This window comes from Polypterus senegalus, chromosome 4 (genome assembly GCF_016835505.1).
Source record: "Polypterus senegalus isolate Bchr_013 chromosome 4, ASM1683550v1, whole genome shotgun sequence".
Lineage (NCBI taxonomy): Eukaryota > Metazoa > Chordata > Cladistia > Polypteriformes > Polypteridae > Polypterus > Polypterus senegalus.
The window spans coordinates 68,455,406-68,476,826 of record NC_053157.1 but is presented as its reverse complement, the minus strand read 5'-3'; the positions used below and the strand labels follow the sequence as shown (position 1 = coordinate 68,476,826).

General features: G+C 38.0%; 1 protein-coding gene across 3 annotated transcripts in view; it reads right to left on the bottom strand.

Annotated features, from left to right (window-relative positions):
* ptpn13 (protein tyrosine phosphatase non-receptor type 13) overlaps positions 1-21,421 on the bottom strand; it is a 344,308-nt gene that overhangs the window by 164,882 nt on the left and 158,005 nt on the right. For all 3 annotated transcript variants that reach the window (XM_039750815.1, XM_039750816.1, XM_039750817.1), the window contains exon 7: positions 11,320-11,859. In XM_039750815.1, coding sequence (XP_039606749.1) covers positions 11,320-11,859 — 540 coding nt within the window. The remainder of the gene's footprint in view (positions 1-11,319; positions 11,860-21,421) is intronic.

Sequence of the window (21,421 nt, the reverse complement as noted above, 5' to 3'; positions counted from 1 at the left end):
CCAAAAAGATTGAAAATAAAACATTATACAGTCGGCCCTCCAAATCTGCAAGTTTCACATCCATGGATTCAACCAACCATGGATCAGAAATATTATAGGGAAAAAAGGCATACCCTTCTGTACCCTCACGCCATAAGAGTTGAATATAATGGCTCACAGGATTAAACTTAGAGGTCCTATATTGAAACCATTTGCTGAGCCACCATACTGCTATTTAGTTGGCTAGCTCTTCTCACATTAAGGACCCTTGCTCTGCTCTGATGATCGATTGAACTCTTTCTTTGACGATTGGCGCCTTTTTAAAAGACAAGAGGCCTCATGTATAAATGGTGCATGCACACAAAAATGCTGTGTATGCCCATTTCCATGCACACTTTCAGATGTATAAAAACTAAACTTTGAGTAAAGCCACACACATTTTCACGCCAGCTTCACTCTTTGCATATGTACTTTTATGCTCAGTGTTGTGGCATCCAGTGTCAAAGCAGTGCCAATGTTTCTGTGTTGTTTCCCTTCTTTTCATATTTGCTCCTGGCGGCAAGCGGTGACCCATGGTACATAGTCACTGGGGCCACAGCTATCGCTCGTGTGCAGGACGGAGGCTTGATGCCCGTTCACCATGCCACCGCAGCTACTGCTCCTGATTGGACGCAGGCTGGATGGATTGGGGGGGCATTTAACTGCCTGCCCACCACACACGGCTGCTCCGTTCGTTCTTGGTGGGCGGCTGGTAATGCTGCAAGCAGAGACCCGGTTGTGGCTGAACGGAGGCCATTGAAGGTGAACAGGGCTGCAGGGGTAGCATTTTAGTATGCCTCGGGTGGCTGCCTGTTGAATGGAGGCGGCGGTGGTGGGCGATTCACTACCCGCCTTTGACCGCACCATGTTCGCAGGCAGCATACTGTAGTGGGGGTGACTGTGTGGTGGGCCGGTGGTGAACCGCCCCTATTCATTCTCAATAGCAAGCCTGCTTGTACTGTTACGCACATAGCAAGAAGTTGTCTCTTGTCAGTACATCAGACGTGTTGACGACGGGTGCCTTCCTTCCACACGGGGAAGCGTGTACAGTGCTGTGCAGAAGAGCTCATCTTAACCTTTTGTCTTCACCCTTTAAGAATATCTGAAACACAAATCTGATACAAGTGCTGGCGATACACTAAAGAAGAGAAAAACCATCACCACTGAAAATAAAGTAGAAATAATAAAAAGGTCAGAGAGAGGTGAAACCTCATCATTCATTGGTAGAGCACTTGGTTACAGTCAGTCACCAATAGCATTTATTAAAATAATGTACCTGTTCCGACTTACATACAAATTCAACTTAAGTACAAACCTACAGTCCCTATCTCGTACTTAACCTGGGGACTGCCTGTATAATGGTGTGCGGAATGGGTAAATTATTCCAAATACCATAGCTGCTTTAGCGTTGTTTGAAGACATTAGAAGAGAGCACGTAGTTATAGATGATGATGACTGGCTTCTAAGTCGATTTCGATTTCCAAGACTTATCCTTCTTGGAGCTGTGTGCTGAACTGGAGCCGGCTTTACAAAGGCAGACTCTGAGGAATTGTGCTCTACGTGCTCCTTTGCAAATTCTGTCCACTCTTGAATTTTTAACCACAGGAGCTTTTCAACTTGAACTTGCTGACTGATCAGGCATTTTACAATTATTGCTAAATCGTGCCATGCCAGCTGTATAGAGTGGTATTATACGTTTGTCATCCAGATATATAGGATTTCCTAACACTGTGCTGGCAATGACAAATATCAAAGGGCAATTTGCAGCAACGTTCAGTTTTTCCAAATGCAAAAGGAGCAGTCAGTTGCATGCACATTGCTATTGCAATTGCGCTGGACAAATTACATCAGCCAGTGATGAATCAACAAAAGAATGAGCTGGCATTGCACCATCTGTAGCAAAAGTACTTATAAAAATGGCAACTCTGCAGTGTCACCCACACTTTTTTTTCCAAACTAGTGCACAAAAGGAAAGCAGTCATTTTAAAAATAGCAAGTCACCTCAAAGAACCATGTAAAGAGCAGAGAATCTATTCATTATCACACTCGGCACATTACACTATAAAGGTGCCTTCAGAGAATGAATTTATTTATGTACTGCAAACAGAAAGCATTTCCACTGTATTAATGTGCTGCTCTATAGTCTGCATAATGTGGCACACAATCGTTGCTTGCCCATACCTGAAGAGATGCATTTGAAGAACCTGACCCTGACCCACCAAATGATCAGCCAAATCGGATAGCGTTACAACTTTGTTTGAATGTAATAGCAGAATGTGAAAACAGGTCACCATATTTTTTAACCATTTTACTTAAATTGTGGTCACACAGTACAACTCTTATATTCTTTAATTCATTGGCCTCAGCTCTTTGAGCATCCACTGTTGCATTTTGTGACTCCAGAACAGCGTCTGTCAGCACACAGTCAGATGGTCGCCCAGCGGTTTCCTAGGCAGAGGTCTGTGTGCAGCAAGCACTCAAAGATGTGCTGGCCACAGCAACACCCTCATCACATGGATTTGTGTCCTCGGTATGAAGGTCAGCATTTATAATATTGTCTAAAACAGAATAAACAGACAGTGGGCTGAAACTTGCTTTTTCACATCGACTTTTATAACTAACCACTTTTTTTTTTTTTATCTTGGGAACTGTGCAACTTCCTGAACTTGATCGTGTGATACAGAGTGGCAGAAACACTCAAAAATTCAACTTCCTTTTGTTGCTTATACCATTGCTTAAGCCAACAAATAGTAAGTTTTTCCTTGCTTCCGTTTCACATTCACTGAAATTTTTCTTTTTTATATGTGTTTTTACCATTTTCTTTTAAAAAAAGGGGCTGTTTATATTGATTTGCATATGCAAATATGTGAAATTCTGGGAGGAGGGCTGTAATGCGTGCACGTGCGTTTAATTTCACTTTCACAGTCATCTAGCCTACCTTGGCTTCTGAGCACTACCAATCGCCAAGGTGAAAAATGGTTTCCATCTTTACACTTACTGCAGTACTGTGGCTCTTAAGCAAAACACAAAAGACATACACATATTCCAGAATTTAAAAAGACAAACAAACACTAACCACACTATCACTCACAGTTACACTCAATTACTAACCAAAATGTTAAACTGAAATTGAACTTTTAAACCCCCATGGCAATCTAAGTAAGTCCATCTGTCAGACTAGGCTGTAGACACCTAGCCAGGGCACCATCTTTAAACTTAGGTAAGGTTATTCATAGATGGGTATGTGTAAAAAGCTTTGCAGCCTAGAAATGTTCTGGACACACACACAGACTGCTTGTAGGTAATTAGTACACTGTAAATTAAATACTAAAGTTGTTATTGACCTGGGCACAAATGTTGTCCCTTATTTTTTAAAACAAAAGCTGATCACTAGTCATTCCGACTCTAAGGCACTGTGAGGCCTCCTAAAATGTCTCCTAAAAAGCAATTAAGTGTTCAAACCAATCCCTCACTGGCTAAGAGGGAGCATAAAATGTTATCTTCTCAAGGAGAAAAAAAAATTATTGGTCTTTAAAAAAGTGGCACATCACAAGCCAAAGTCATTATTCCCAAAACAATACAGTATAACAACTATTTACATATCATTTTTAGTGTATTAGTGGTTCTAGAGTAGGAAGGGTATGGAAATCTTCTTTCCCTAAGCAGTAGAAAGCTATTAGCTTGATGACTTATGGTATTCAGGTACACTAGAAGCAAAGTATACATCAGGCAACTGTGATCCCCCCTTAGGCATGCAATGGATCTTGGAGAAGAGCACAGTTTGTTTTCAAGGACAATTGGCACCGCTATCACCTACTTCTCTACCGTGCTTTTAATATTAAAATATCTAGTGCTGAGAGTAATTTCAAATTTTAAAAAATCAACCAAATTATTAATAAAAATCAAGAAATAACAAAAAAGTTTATTTTAATATACTTTTGGTAGGCTCCAATCTGTTAGCTTGGGCGTTCACTAAAGTGAGTTTATGGCATGCTAAACCCCTTCGCAATCCGTCGAAAAGCATCCATATGCTCGGATGACTGCAATGAAATAGGGAGATTAAGTCATTGTGGAACTTATAAATACGTTTAGTGAACAATTAAAAAATTTCATTTATTGAGATGTATAATATAAAATTTTTTTCTTCTTTGCATATAATCCTTTGCCGTTCGCACAATTTTCCATGTGCCCATTTATCCACGTGCGTTTTTTCCCATGTAGGCATTATTCCGTGTGCGGTTACTTCCTGTGCACTTATATGACTGTGTGTTTTTTTTCTCTGCGGATACTTCCTGTGACTTCTTTCCGCTACAGTCTATTTAAAAAGACAGATCTATTCTTGACTTGTCAGCATAACCAGTAATCTACTCTGACAGTGACACACAAAATATTAATTTATTGAAATAACCTAACTTCTCAAATATAACAAACTTTATGGTAATAACTATAAATCAGTTAATATTCAACAGATATGCAAAAGTCAAGGTGGATTATCCTGCTTGCAGGTTTCAAAGCACAGGTATGAAAGTGATAACTGAACTCAAAACAATAGTTTTCATTTTCTAATCATCTGATATTCCATGTGGTAACAAATAGGTAAACATACCACACCAAAAACAATGTTAAGTAATGCAGTACTCAGCATGCCGTTGATCTTCTTGATGGTTAAAAGGGTTATATCTGTCTGACAAAATCGTTTTTATTAATTTTGAACATGTGAGGCATAATCAGAACACAAATATACATGTACAAATATTGAATCTGGATTGCTACTAAAGTTAATTTGAACAGTGAAACAAATAAAAAGTTGGACATAAGGAAAAAAATCAGAATTGAGTCATAAGATGCAGTGTATGCAAGCTTAAGGGCATGTCACATTACAGTATATGACTTTTCCAGCCATTTCAAGCTAAAGCCTTCACTTATATGATCAAGCAAGTGAGAGGCAATTGGTGGCACGCGCCCGTAAATCAGGTCTTGTAATGCAACAAGCCTATTGACTCACTCCAACTAGTCTGCAACTGGTTCAGATAAACTCAGATTGGTTTGATTTTGTCTTTAGTTGTAGGGGCATGCTTAGTGTGAATGAGACTAGACAACCAATGAATGCTCATCTGGAAGTACAATTCATATAATGCAACAAAGAGGAATGAGAAACATGGGTGTTTTAAACATCGCAAACAGAACAGAAGTTAATTTTTCTGTGTTACTTTATGTACCACAACAGAATGTGAAATGGCAAAAGCTGGGCTGAATTCATCATACTCATTAACCCATAGTACAGCGCCAGCTCTGTCAGGCAGCATTTTATTGGCTGTCACAAAAATGCATGAATGCACTGGAAAGATGGCACTGTGTCGATAAATATAACATTCCCAGTGATTTTCTGTCATTTAAATTAACATGGTGTGGCAACAAGATCAACAATTGCAGTTGGCACAACTAGAGGCTGCATAATGTGGCATTAGCTTAAGAGATTAACCATAGTAAAGGGATCTCAATAAATATGGAAGCAGCTTTTAGACTTTAATAGTTCTGATGATTAATAATCTAGTCTCTAAAAATGTTCCTGGTTAAGTATGTCAGTTTTCTATAGAAATCTAAATTAAAACTAGATGTGCAAGGATTATTTGTAATATAGCAAAATTTGAACATTTATCAGTGGCTTGAATATTTTGCATGGCACTGGAAATTCAATCCAGTAAAGTGGAACCCTAGAAATCTTTCTAAAATAAATATATTTTTCAAGATATATTCAACATGCAAAACATGTGACTGAATCTATTGAATGTTAATGTGACATGGGTATATTTTAGCTGTGAGCACTAACAGTTCTAAATGATGATGTGTGGCATATTTTTCTTTCTGTTAACTTGACACCTTTACAGTCTCAAACAATATTTGCATTGGGCAATTTAAAAAAGTGTGTGTTGTTTGATTTGTTTCATGACTCAGTGTTACAAGACGAGTTAGAAGGCGAGGCTACAGTTACTACAAGCTGTAACAACATCTTTATAAAAATAGACTTGATTATGACAATCAAAACAATGGGAAAAAAGGCAACAAGTAAAATGTATATTTATGGAATACTACAGGAAATACCAGTAGGGTTTACTGTAATGCTGCTTCTGTTCTGGTATTTCCTGATGCCAGCCATATTCTCAATAGAACCATATTCTCAAACTAAAACACCATTCAGACAGAAACGCTGTCATTTCTTGGCTTTACCTGAAAAAGCTCTTTTTTCCAGCAGTCATTCTAAAGCCTTACTTAGTTTAATTTATAACAACTGTGTTCCACCAACAAAACATGCATTTTACTACAGCAGATGAGTCTACCAGCTATTTTGCAGAAAATCTGCAGTGGTCACATAACACATTCTAAAAACATTATTGTCCATTTAAGTAACTTCTGAAGCTACTGATTATTGATTTCACTCTGTTCTATGCTCTACGCTTTTTCCCGATGACATCAATAATAAAAGAAAACACACACCAACACAACAATTGACTTTTAATAAAAGTGGATGAAATGGAATTACCATGTCAATAGTAAATCTACCCTCACAATAAGCCAACTCACTAAGCCCACAACTGGAAACATAATCTTGACTACACTACAAAGCAGGACACAGCACGAAAGCTTCTAAACTAAAAGGTCAGCTGTCCAGATCTGAAGATTTTTAAAGCTGTTGATTGCCAGAGTAGTGCCCTGACTGCCATAAAAACTCTAAGCCTATTTTAAGCACAAAATTAATATTAAAAATACAATTAAATGTTGCAATAGCCCTTATAAGTTTACCTGTAACTCAACAATGATTCTTAATTAAGACTTTAAGATAAAAAAAATTATTTTATTAATTTTATATAAACATTACCTTCAATACTACTACAACACATGATCTGACAGACACTGTAATATATAATATATCATCTGAGGAGGTATACATTCCTGGCAAAACTATTGTGATTTGAAAAGTGGAATGTCTGATCTACTTCTTGTCAATTGTCATTGTGTTATAATTAACAAAGCACAGTACACAGAAAAAAAATTTGTATTAATGGGAAAACAACAAAACAAATTTATGCATATTTAAGCTATGGCAAAAATGCAAATATATTTCAAAAATGTCTTATAAATACAATAAATAACAAAACTGCACTTTTCTAAATATAGAATAAGGAAGAAAAAATTAAATTAGATCGATTTAGGAGAAAATTACTCACTGATTGCAAAACTGGTTGGAACAAAAACCTAAAGCCACAAGAGGTTCCCAGGACTGGGTCTGAGAACCACTGCCTTATAGCATCTAGAGATGCGCTGGCTATATTTTCAATATCAACAGATACATTAGTTTCAACCACAGATATTAATAAAATATTAGAAAAGTTCAGTAGGTCTATTTTACCAAAAAAATTGCTTGCTACTGAAAGACTGTTTAAAGTGTAACTTCAAAGGAAGCAATCATATTATAAAAATAAATCTATCTAAAGTTCCACATACAAAGTAGCTTCCAGTAATTAAACATTGTTGTTTTGAGATGGTTGGAATAAATAATTATCATGCATATGGCCAACAGATAGTAGTAGCAGGAGTAGCAGTAGTATTATCATGTGTACAGGGTACAGTTAAATGCATACTTGCATGTCCAACCAAAATGCAAAACACCACCACCCTCCAGCACAATATTAAACAACATCGTTTACTGTAATATTGTACAACTGGCTAATCTAATCCATCTAAATTTAATTTTGTTGTCAAGCTGTTTCAAACTTTACAAGTGTCATGTTTCACAAAGTACCCCATGAAAGGGTGTCTTGTATAAGGTGCTGTAGTTTGATTAAAACATGTACACCAGTTACTTATTTACCTGTGTTTTGTTCCCTGCAGTTTTGTTAGGTTTGTCTATCTTGGAAATTCACCAAATAAAATGTATGTTGTTTACTGCACTTCACTTTCTAATGACAGTCTTTACATTGCTCAGGTATGACTATTTATAGTGTAGATACTGGCCCACAGATAAGGTCGTATAGGGAAAGTGGCTGCAGCTTATAGTCAGGAGGTTTCATTTTTAAAAACTTCTTTAGATTATATTTCTAGGTGCATTCACATATAATGCAAAAAAAAAAAATAAAATCTACTGCAATTGGTACATCTGTCTGTCAGATCCCATGAAACAGTTTAGCACTTGCTAGACCGATTGTTCAAAAATAAGACTTACTTTTTTCTAGGAAATTTGTCAGTAAAGCTGGTTATTGTTGACATAAGTTGTATAAAGACAAACAAAAAAATTCCCATTTCAAAGCATTGGTGAATTTTAAAACTCATCTGTCTTAACACAGAGAAATCTGTGTGACATTGTGACAGCAATGGATTTGTTTACTATTTCATGTGAGAGAGATTACTTTGACTCACAAACTTTGTTTATTTTCCTCTCTTAGTGCTGATGGTAAAATAGACCCCAGTGCAAGTTCATCAAATGGCAGACGATGCACTGTGATGACTAGGTTTCCCGCGGCTGGCATCACTCCTTCTTGCACACGGTCATTGACAATCATGACTGGGATGGGTAGGGAAATGATGACACATAACAAACAAAGGTTGCTACAAATGTGTAATGCACTACTTATTCCAACAAACTATGCTATTTACAGTATTCCAAGTAATCCAAATAAGGTTCAATCTTGTGCAAAGATGCAGTGAAAAATCTTGAACAAATCAATAAATAATCTGTAAAACCACAGTGCTCTAGAGAGGATTGTAAAAATCAATAAATAATCCAATCAAATAAATAAGCAATAAAACCAAGGATAAAATCAGGGTTTGAATCTTCTTCTCAGTGCTACCCTCTCTCTCTTTCTGCCTCCTTGCTCATCTCTCTCTTCTCCCAATGCTCACCCATCTCTCAGGTATAAGCAGCAGAGGCAAGATCCCAATGCTCACCCGTCTCTCAGGTATAAGCAGAAGAGGCAAGATACCAGTGACAGTAGCCCTAATCGACTCTTGTCAAAACTACCTATTTTTCAGTGTTTGCAGAAACATACTGAGCCCATCTCCCTCATCCTACTGCCATCCCTTGGTGTTTAAAGGACCTTTTGGAATATTTGTTCACTCCTGCTCTCTGCTATTCAGTAGGAGTGATCTGCTCCACCCCAGGGGCATCTACCACTCAGCTCCTTCACAGGGCTTCCACCGACTGCTTAACTAACTTCACATCACATGGACTTCTACCCAATTCTTTCTTTCATTAATCTTACTTCCTCAATTACTCATTTCTTTTGCTCCTTATGCTTGTGGGTGCAGATGCTTTTATTAGTAACCCACAGTGTGCCAATGCGAAAATTTTCTGACCTGTTCACATTTGCACATGAATGTGTGATCTACCAGTTTCTCCATTAAACACTCCAATGCACTAAGCTTTGCTGCAGCATCCATCCACACCCATCAAACCTGCGCTGCACTGTTTTTAAACAACAAACACACCCTGCCATGGACCATTTACCTGCTTCACCACAGGCACATGCATAAGCTGCTTGTACACTAGCTCACACCTCCTGCAGCCTGAGGTAAATTAACCATAACAGTTTAAAAAAAAACAACTTTCACTTATTTAGAAATGAATGTAAGAAGAAAGGAATTGTGTAAGTTCCTCTGCACACAGAGTTATTGGCAAATTATAATGATTAAAGATTTTTCTTGCCCTATAATTTAATTTGGCAAGCTTCACACCTGTTCTCCATCATAGTCAAAGTGGCCAATAACTCCACCTTGAGAATTCAACAGACTTTAATTCTCCTTTGGGTTCTTCTTTCAAAAAGGCTACATTTAAGAATTCAAACTACAGTTAGCTTTAGACCCTTCACAACCAACAACTATCAATAAGATGTCAGTCAATGCCATTTTTACATCACTTTGTATGCAGTCTATGGAAGCTATTGAATGACCACATGCCGATCATTTAAATACATCACATTGTAAAGTACTGTTAAAAAGTATGCATTTAGTACAGTATATTACAGTTTACTAGCATGTCATTTTATCATTGTTCTTCTTTTTGAATAAGACTCACTGGTACAAAAATATTTTATAAACAAAAATATGATAATCGACTCCTTGATGAATTAAAACAAAATAATCTTAAAATACTCCAGCTTTCAAATCAGTTAGCTATGTCCCAGAATGTAAGTCACTGTTGCACCATGAATACACTTGTGTCTTAGTTTGAGGAAGCATGTCTTTAATCTAGTGATGTCACACTCTAGGGTTGTGTAAGTAGAAAATTGATTAAATGGTCCTCTTTTAAAACTGTTAACACCATGACTGATTTGCCATTAGTCCAAAATTGATGATAACAGGTTCCAAAGCAAAGTGCAACATATACTAAGCAAATACAGAAGGCAGAGGGCAACTATCAGTATTGCACAGTGAACAAGAATAAATTCATTAATAATTAAATTGATAAAGAATCTGTCTAACACCTCTAACTTTAAAACCTCACAGCATGAATCACCCTAATGAAATTTAATTCAATTTTTGAACTATTGCGTACCTGCTGGTCATACTAATATACTGAAACATAGCAATGCATGCAGTCAATGAAAAGAGCCTCAGGTTAACATATATACTGTATATATAAACAGAACAGCATGGCTTTTAAGGTTTCATTACCATCTTGTCTAACTGATAAACTATTTTTTGCCTTTTACATTTCTTAAACTAGCAATATCAACCAAGAATCTTCAGCCTGACTGAGGTTTCATTCATATTACACAAATTAATTCTGCCTTCACTGTAAGAAAAACTGACTCTTACAGAAGATTCATAAGAGAGGAGAAACATTTAAAGAGCCTCTTATAACTACAATAATGCATTGTTAATCTATGTCTAACACAGTTGCTAAAGTAGGTTGATGGCTGATGATGAGTTTACAGAATGTATAGAAGCAGACTTTTTCTAGTTTAGACGTAAGCTGTTAAAATGTTCTGGAAGGTTCCTGTAATCAAATAAGTAACACTGTGCAATACCTTGATCACCACATTTATGTAAATTTCTTCATGGCAACTCATGGTGTGGTTGTCTCCAGATTATTTGGTGATGAAACACAATATAATCTACATACATTAGTTAACAAAGGAAAAGCAACAAAGTATGTGCGTCCCCCACTTTACAATTTATTAATTTATCATACTATATCTATCATTAAAATATATATATTCCTATACTGTGTAAAAGCCAACACTGCCCCAAAATCACCAAGTCGATTGACATAAACAAAAACAGACAAGTTTCAACTTTACTCACCATTGACATCCATGGCTTCTCTAAGCACTTGCAACTTCCGTTGGCGTTCTTTAATTCTGTCATATGCACTGGACAAAGCAGAGCAGACAGACAGTTCAGACATATGATGGGCCTTCCGAGGACCAAGACCACCACAGTCTGAGAATCGGCCATTGGCTGTCCTGGAGGCACCCATGGTCCTAACACTGATTCCATCAAGCTGAGAACTTCTTCCCACTTGGTTATTAGATTCTATATGCCTAAAGAGTGCTGCATCAGGATGAACCAAATCCATAGAGGAGGCCCAGACTTTTTTGGTATGAGTATATCCACAATTATAGTTAGACATCTTTTGTCCCCCGTCATTCTGAAGCTCTCTCTGTTTATAATGCAGATTCACTGTATCATCCTGCCCTGAATTGCAGTCTGAAGACACATATGGAGGAGAGTCCCCATCTTCTTTTGGCCTGTTGCTGTTGGCAAGAAAACCCATCGATTTACTGAGTCCTCGATTCAGGGAAACCTGCTCAATTAGTTGAGCAGTAGGAGCTTCTACTCTTCCTAAACAAAAGCACAAAAGGATATTTTTGTGAAAAGACAGTTCATTGGTTGATACTTATCATTAATTTCTTACAATCTACACATTGTATATGTTTCAGGCTATAACTCGACACAACCAGAAGGACAACTTCAAAACTAGTCTGTAGTAATTTGGGCTCTGGACTTCTAACATTAATTTTCACACATTTTGTGAAAATTTCCTCCTTGGGACAAATAAGGTACAGGTTGAGCATCTCTAATCCAAAATGCCTGGAACCTGAAACATTTCAGATTTGGGAATATTTGCATACACATAATGAGATATCTTGGGAATAAATATATTTATGTTTCATATAGATCTTATACATATAGCCTGATGGTAATTTTACACAATATTTTAATAGCTGTTTTGTATGAAACAAAGTTTATACAGAGTAGCATCAGTAGAATACCTGCACGAGCTGTTAAACAACAGCAACAACAAATGACAGCAAGCTTTGATTATGATACACAGAGAATACACAAGGAACACAGTAATTAATGCAGGCAGGTTTGAAGGTGACTAAGTTTGATAACATACTGGCACCAACACAGTGTTAGAGCCCCATTTGGGAAAATGAGGTTAGGTGTGGTATTTTAAAGTTGTGGCATCATGTTGTTGGATTTTCAAATTTCACATTAGACAACCTCAACCTGTACTATCGATCTATCTAATGTATTTTTATGCTCTTTGATTTATTATTTGAGCGTTATGGAAAAAACATTTTATATTCTATTTTTGGGATTGTTGTTGCCATATTGGAACAGTCTTTGCAAGGCCATAGCTATATTGTTTATCTTTTTTCTTCTTGAGACAATATATAGAGAGAAAGACATGGCTTTCAACATCTGTAACTTGATTTTATTTTTGCTTTTGCTAATCTCACTCTATTTAGTGTTACAGGAAGCCAAGACTCTTCCAAGGAGATTAAATGCTATAACCTCTTGCTTGCTCGTTTAACTTTAATTCTTGTTATTGAGTATTGAGTTTTTGATGGTTGTTATTTTGACTTCCTCTCAGTTTAAACCCTTTTGCCTTTTCCTAACCACAGCTGACGTTTCAGTTTGACCTAGATATTATTAAAAGACTATACTTTTTCTATTTGTTTGTGTCTTGCACCTTTTGGCCTTTTTTCTTTTAAGGGGAACCTTATTTTTAAATAAGACACAACAGAACAACAACTCCAGGTAACTAACTCTTTTAGCTATTATTATCAGGACAACATTAGAGGACAAGAATAACTCATCATAATAATAATTTGTTTTTTCCAACAGTAACTCTGGGTAACCAAAAGGTCAAGCTTAGGGGTACTACTTGTGGACTTCAGCATGGAGCCAGTTGTGACATTATATTAGTTGTTGTGTTTTGAAATTTTTTTTATTATATATTATGTTGCTATTTACATCTGTTGCATATAATGTTATAGTGTCAAATAGTGTGCTGTATTTTATGTTAACAATGTTGAGAATGAAACAACAAGATTATTAGAAACTACATTTTTGTTTATGTATGTTTTTTCTTTTAAATTGGCTAAATAAAAAATAAATTACTACCACTACTTCTGCTGCTACTCAATATGGAAATAAATATCTGTTTTACTAATTTTAGGCATGCTTTGTAAGATGTAATCTTACACTTACAAACAAAAAATGATCCTAGTTTTACATAAGATGCACATTTCTCAGCTTTTTCAATCCATTCGAAAGAAAACAATTTTAATATCTAAATTAAAGGGCATGGTTTTGTTGATTTATCATTCCAAACACTTCCAATTCCTATGTGTGCAAGTATACCACAAGATACTAATGACACTTTTAATGTTTTGACCTATTAAAAGAAGTTCTTCAAAGGACAGGCTGTAAAACTGCAACAGATAGCAACTCTAAATACTAAGGAAAGTCCCCACTATATGACTTTTAAAATAATAAGCTGTTGTACTACATAAGCATACAGTAAAATATAAAAGTAGATTACAGTTAGTTAACTGATTAAAATCTAAGTTACGGACTGAAACGAGGCAACCAAGTGCATGATTTACCACAATAACCATAATTATTTCCTGTTAACTTCTGTTATCATGAATTTAGTGTGTGAAAGAGGGTTTTGTGAGCATTTGGTTTCTTCCAAAAGGAACTGACAAGTTGCTTAGTGTAATGATAAAGTAAATTACATTAAACTACATTAATACATTTCTGTACACTATTTTAAAAGACTAGAGCTCCATTTTTGAGATGTTCTGCTTTAAAAGTGCCTTATTGAAGTTGAAAGTTTATAAATGTAGTATATAGTGCCTGTAAAAAGTATTCACCCTAATGGAAGTTTGAACATATTACTGTTACACAATATTAAATCACAGTGAATTTATTTTGGCTTTTTGGCACTGATCACACAAAAACACTCTTTAATGTCAAAGTGAAAACAAATCTCCACAAAATGGTTTGTTAATTACAAATATAAAATTCCAAATAATTAATCAAATAAGTATACATCTCCTTTAATATGACACACCTACCATTATACGTAAAGCCATTTGGGTTTAGAAGTCACATAATTAGTTCAATAGAGATCACCTGTCCATAGTTTAGGGATTTGAATTGATTGTAATATAAACCTAACCTGTTGTGAGTCAGTATCATGGTTTAAGCTTTGCAATGAGCACCAAAGAACACTCCAGACAACTCAGTAAAAAGGTGACTGTAAAGCACAAATCAGAGGATGGATACAAGATGCAAGAAAATATCCAAGTCACCGAATATCCCTTGAAGTCCAGTTAATTAGTCATTAAGAAATGAAGAGTAAGACACAGCAGTAAATCTGCCTAGATCAGGCCATCCCAAAAACATGGATGGAGTTACAAGCTACAGTGGGTAACATTATAGAGACGGTGCCCAGATTGTTCACTAGCTGCAGCATTATGGGAGAGCAGCAAAGAGAAAGCCACTGTTTTAAAAAATGCACAAGATATCCTGGCTATAATTTGCCAGACAGCACATAGAAGACACTGATGGATAAAGGTTCTATGGTCTTATGCAACCAAAAATGAGCTTTTTGGCTATCAGACTAACTGCAATATTTAGGGCTGCATGCACATCATCAAACACAAGCCAATTGAGAAATTTAGCTGGACTTCAAATGGCTGTTCACTGAAGGTCCCCGCCAGAGATGAAGGAATTTTGCAAAGGAAAACGGGAGTAATTTGCGTGTCCAGATGTGCAAAGCTGATAAAGAGCTGTCCAGATAGACTTAAGGCTGGAATTACTGCCAAAGATCAATTCACTAGGCACCAATTGCTGTATGTTTTATATTTACTGTATAATTAATTTGGATCACTTTGTTGACATTAAAAGGCCTTTTATGATGTTCAGTGTCAAAAAACACAGAATAAAATTCACTGTGATGCAATTTAGCATAAGAGTAAAATGTGAAACTTATAAGGGTGTGAACAGTTTTTTTTTCACACTGTATATAAAATATCCCAAATTCAATAAGCAGGGCACAGCAATGCTCTAAGTGGGAGAGAGAGAGAGAGAGAGAGAACCAAACCATGTGCTGCCAGTAATATTACATGTCATTAACCCAATGCAGAAGAAAGTGGATAGGCCATCAAACATACTGAATTTGCCAAAAAGGCTATAACCTGGAGGTAGAGAGTAAGATACAGCTTTAGGGGAAATATACATTCAAAATTCTCTCAGGAAGTTAGTGGGTAGTTGACTCAATAATGGCCTGAGTCTATGCTAAAAGAGAGGGTGAAGTCATGGAGAGCTTGGAAAAGAAAGAAGAAAGAAAGAAAAGTGTTTTAGTATAGTGATAAGGTGTGAAAGGGCGCTGAGCCACCCAACCATTTATACAAGTTCAAAATCTGTAAAGGTGGTGGCACTTCCTTTTTCATCAGCATAACAAGTGTACTTTATTAACAGCACCTTACTCTAGATATTTAATAGATATGTCAATACATTTTTAAAAAGTATAAATTTAAAACAGAGTGCACTGATTTTTTCATGTGTCTAAATGTTTGTTCTTATAACCCATATGTTAACCATAAATTAATAATGCCTAATACTTCTTTGGAATACTCTTTAATAAAACCCTTATGTGCGTCAAGGTGTCCGTGTGTGTGTGTGTCTGCTGGTGAAGTACGCATGCGTGGGCCCCGACCATGCGCACGGAACCGTGGACGCACACACACTGGAAACTGGGCACACAGTGAATGGCCTAGCCACGGCCGCGCATGATAAGAAATAAAGGACAACATTGCTGGGGAGAGTGCTGATTATGTAGCCGTGGCCACGCACATAAAATCCGTTGCTGGGGAGACGCCACACATACAATAATCAGCTGCACGCCAGCACAGATTAAAATACTTGCTGGGGAACTAAACAGTACTTGCTGGCGAGACGCCACGAGCATGATTATCAGCTGCACTCCACACATTAAATCAGTTGCTGGGGACACTCCGCTGATTGCCCAATGTTGTGACAGAAAATTAAAGTCAAATTACAGACAACAAAGCCAGTATTACTGTCAGACAAAATTACAGGCATTTTACAGAAATACAAACCAGTATTACTATGAGAGAAAATTAAAGACACACAAAAGAGTGGCACATATTACAGCCACATACAAGCCAGTATTACTGTAAAACAAAATATTACGGACGTATCTACTAACAACATGGCACCCAAAAAAAAAGACAAAAGACACAGACAATCAATATATAAGCAACATCTCCTGGAAAAACGGTCAGCTCAACAAGTAAACATCAACAAAAGAAAGGCTGAAAGACAAAGAAAAATACAAGCAAATAGATCGATTGAAAAAAAAACAAAATGACCATCAGAAAAACGTTAAAAGAGAAAGACTCAGATGAGCAAACGTTACAAATAGTTGGCATTTACTTGCCAGAACCAGTATTCAGCCACGGTCAGTTATATGTTGCATTATCAAGAGTTAGAAGTTTTCCAGATGTTGTTGTCAAGGTTGTAGATGGTCCTGAACAAGGACAAACTGTTGCCAAACTCAGACAGAATATTTACAAGAAATGTTGTCTATAATGAAATTGTATAGAAAAATTTCATGAGGTAAAAAAATAGAAAATTTTACCTAAATATCTTCTTCAGATATTGTATCTTACAGATTGTTACAAAGTTTTACACTAAGACAATATTAATTATACTTACTGTGTTGTCATATACATTTCTATTTTATTTTTATTATTATTTTACTTTAGGCAGACTGTGCCTACTAATGTTTATGCACTACTGTTCTAGTGCCCATTATTGTAACAGGCTTAATGTCTAGTAATTTATATTTTTTAAAGAACACGGTAAAGTCTGGGCCACTAATTTATAATTTGTGATTTTTTTCTGCACTGTGTATACATGACATTTCACTTCAGAAGAAACAACAAGGTATTTCTTTACACACATTCACAGTACAATTTGAGAATTACACTTAGTGTATTCCTAAAAAACCTTCTATTTTCACAAATAATAGGGCTAAGTTTATGATTATGTTTAGGCTGATTTCTGTAAAGCATGCATGTCACTGCACAATTTAAACACATTTACATTTAGATGTATATTTAAAAGTAAGATTCATTATATTTTTAATAATATACATAACAGAACACTCCAAGTACTCAAAACTTATTTTTACTGCATATACAGTATGCATTTCAAATAAAAATGTAGGCTTACAGCCGTTTTGGCAGTATGAAATCCAACTATCAGATGTCCTTGGCCTGGCTGATCAGGTTTATGATGCTGAGTCGTCTGAGAACCTGTAGCTAATTATAGCCTATTGACAGACGGTTGCATGGTAATGAGCAAAGAAGTCTTTCCCATTGATTTGCACTCTCTCCCTCACAGTCAGTGACTCATCAGCTTTCAAAAGCACAACAGTAACATTAAGTATTTCTGCATTTGCCCTTCTGCATTTGCCTATGGTATCTAACGAAGTGATAAAAATGTTGCTACTTTAAAAGGGCAGCAAACAACTATGTCATTAGAATACAATCTGTAATCATTCAACAACCAAAATTTTGGAGAAAACTAGTTACTAGTGGATATTTTAAGAAATGGTAAATGTGTCAACTGGGAGCACGAATGAGCTCTGGAGATGTACTGAAAATCAAAAAGCCTTGATTCACATCAGAAATGCAAATAAGGGTTGGTTTGGTTCAGCTTCTGTGCTTCTTTATTTGGAGTTGTTGGCTCCATACAGAAAATGCAAAAAGATAGCACCTCTTTAATAGAGGCACAACTGGTGTTGAACTGTCAGCTTTGCTAACAGTTTACACAATTTTGAAGAAAATTATGATGCAAGCAAATTTTAACATAATGCAAAAATCAATATGGACAAGATGAAACAATAAGATTAAATTCACTAGTGGTTCATTTATTAGGTCCTTTAGCATTGTCTATGAGGGCTTTTGATTCACCACAAGAATGCTTGGGCTGCATTTATAAACTACTAGCAAAATAACCGCGCTTCGCAGAGGAGAAGCAGTGTGTTAAAAAAGTAATGAAAAAGAAAAGGAAACATTTTGAAAATAACATAACATGATTGTCAATGTAATTGTTTTGTCACTGTTGTGAGTGATGAGTGTTGCTGATATATATAGCGCTGCTGCCTCGCAGTTAGGAGACCCGGGTTCGCTTCCCGGGTCCTCCCTGCGTGGAGTTTGCATGTTCTCCCCGTGTCTGCGTGGGTTTCCCCAGGGCACTCCGGTTTCCTTCCACAATCCAAAGACATGCAGGTTAGGTGGATTGGTGTTTCTAAATTGGCCCAAGTGTGTGCTTGATGTGTGGGTGTGTTTGTGTGTGTCCTGCGGTGGGTACCTGGATTGGTTCCTGCCTTGTGCCCTGTGTTGGCTGGGATTGGCTCCAGCAGACCCCCGTGACCCTGTATTCGGATTCAGCGGGTTAGAAAATGGATGGATGGATATATATATTGTGGTCTCTGGCCGGGGCTGGAGCCCGGCTGGGACGACCAGGAGGACCAGAGGAGGGCTTGTGCCTCCTCCAGACCGAGAGGGCTTGGAAGTCCAGCCCAGTAGGGACTCGTGGCCACCGCCAGGCGGCGCCCCAGTGGCTGATTATCCCAGGAGCCCGGCACTTCCGCTACACCAGGAAGTGCTGGGGGGGAAGACTTTGGAGGACACCCGGAGAGCTGCTGGGAGGACAGCCGGCACTTCCGCCACGCTGGGGCGTGGCCAAGGGAAGAATGCCGGGAACACCTGGTGCTCGTCTGGGAATCAGATATAAGGGGCCGCCTCCCTTGTCGGGTGGAAGTGGACAGAGCTGGAGAGAGGACGGGAGGCGGACAAAGAGAGAGAGGCAGAGTGAGGCCTGGACTTTGGGGAATCGGTGCAAGAGGCACTGGGGTTTGTGGTGCACGTGACTTTTGTAAATAATTAATTTTAAATAAACAGTGTGTGGGTGAAACTATGTTGTCCGTCCGATATAAATATATACACACATATATTATATATATATATCTATATCTATATATATCTATATATATATATATATATATATATTGTGAGCTGGAGGGCTGATCGCACCCCAAATAGAGACAGACGCCCCTGGGAAAACCACAAACCCTGAAACACTGACTACACATTGCTCCTTATCCTTGCACTATAACGCTGTAATACAAGCCTCGCTGTACTCCGCCGACTTATAAGCCTTGCAGCGCCTGTCAGTTTGGGAATTGATTGTTAGCTTTTCTCTCTCTGCTCTAGCGGAACTGTTATATCTGACTTGTCATGGAGCACGTTTAAGCTCATGTGTTTGCGGTGTCTGAATAAAAATCCTTCTTTTTTTCTACGACCTTCTGTGTCTCTGTGCAAATCTGTGACCCAAGCGTGACAAGTGGTACCAGGAGTGGTTGCACAGATGGATGCCGCCGAAGACTTATTTCAGAAGTCTAAAACATTTGCACTTAAAGACTGGAAACTAAACATGGATGACCCAATCCGTGCGCAAATTCAAGATTTGATACATAAAGTGCACTGTTGGTTTGAAGGAGACGTAATGGAAACAGTTGTCGTGAATATATTACTGGCCGGCATACCTGAAGTTCTTCGAGATGAATTTCTACGCCATGATATTAAATCATTAACGATTATGTCCAGACGATTAGAGGGTTCACAGTCCACTTGGAGAAAGAGCGGTGGATTTCGTGCTGCTTCGCAACCTGTGAACGAACGTCCAGGACATTCTCGTCGCTTCGATCGACAAGCTGCAGGACCTGAAAATCTAATGGGGTCAGGTAGGACCCCGGGAAATCCAGTCGTAGATGGGACGCCTGTTTCTGGGGAGACAGCGGCAACAGCGGTCGACAAGACCGTGGAGGCTACAGCACGCCGACGTGGGCGTCGAGAGGATATTTCGGAAACGGAGCCGACCGTAGATGTTTTCGATGTGATCAGCTCGGCCATTTGGCAAGAGATTGTCGCTTGTCTCCAGCTCATTCACTGGAGATTGGACTGGCCGAGATTTGTTGCTCAACTATTACATGTCCGGATGGAAAAGATGGCTTGTTGATCCCGGTGAAATTGGGACACAAAGAAATCTCAGCATTGTTAGATTCGGGAAGTGACCTTTGTATTGTGAGACGAGACTGTCTTAATGAACAATGCCTTAGAGACTGTGAGACTGTAAAAATACGCTGTGTACATGGTGATGTTAAAGATTATCAGACTTTACTTCTTCCTTTAACTTATAGGGGCCACTTTAAGGTTTGGTCTGCCGTTTGGACTCGTGCCCTTGGCCATTACTCATAGGACGGAGAAATGCCCTTTTCCGAAACTGATTAATAAATGTAAGGGACCAGTAGTCCAGTCCACTAATGAACTTGGTGGGGGGGGAGAAGAAGAAGAAATCCAAGACGAAGAACTGGTAGCGGCCGGGGAAAATCTAGAGCCCAACTTAGATATTGAACCCGATCTCTCCAGCGAGACGGAGGAGGTCACCCCGACAATCTTCCAGAATGGGCTGCTCCTTCTACATCTTCCCAGATTGCAAACGCCTCCGCTATTGACTCTTATTACCAAGAGCGTAATTCCGGGGGTGTGAAAACCCCACACTTTATAGAAAAGGACGGTTGCCTTTTCAGAGTGATCTCAGATCATTTGGAGGGGGAATTTATTGAACAACTGGTGGTACCTGAAGCACATAGGGAAACTGTTTTGCATCTGGCACATTCACACATCTTGGGGGGGCACCTCGGTGCCGACAAAACTAGAGACCGGTTATCAAAACGATTTTATTGGCTTAATATGGGAAAAGATGTTGAACGATTTTGTACTTCATGTCCAGACTGCCAGATCGTCTCTGCTTATAAGCCTCCTCGGCTCCCCTTTGTCCTATGCCCATATTGGAGGTTCCCTTTCAGCGTGTGGGATTAGATATTGTGGGACCATTACCTAAGACTAAGGATGGGTACCAATATTTGCTGGTGTTGGTTGATTATGCGACACGATATCCAGAAATGATCGCTGAAAAGGCCAACTCTTCGCTGTAGCCAAAGCACTAT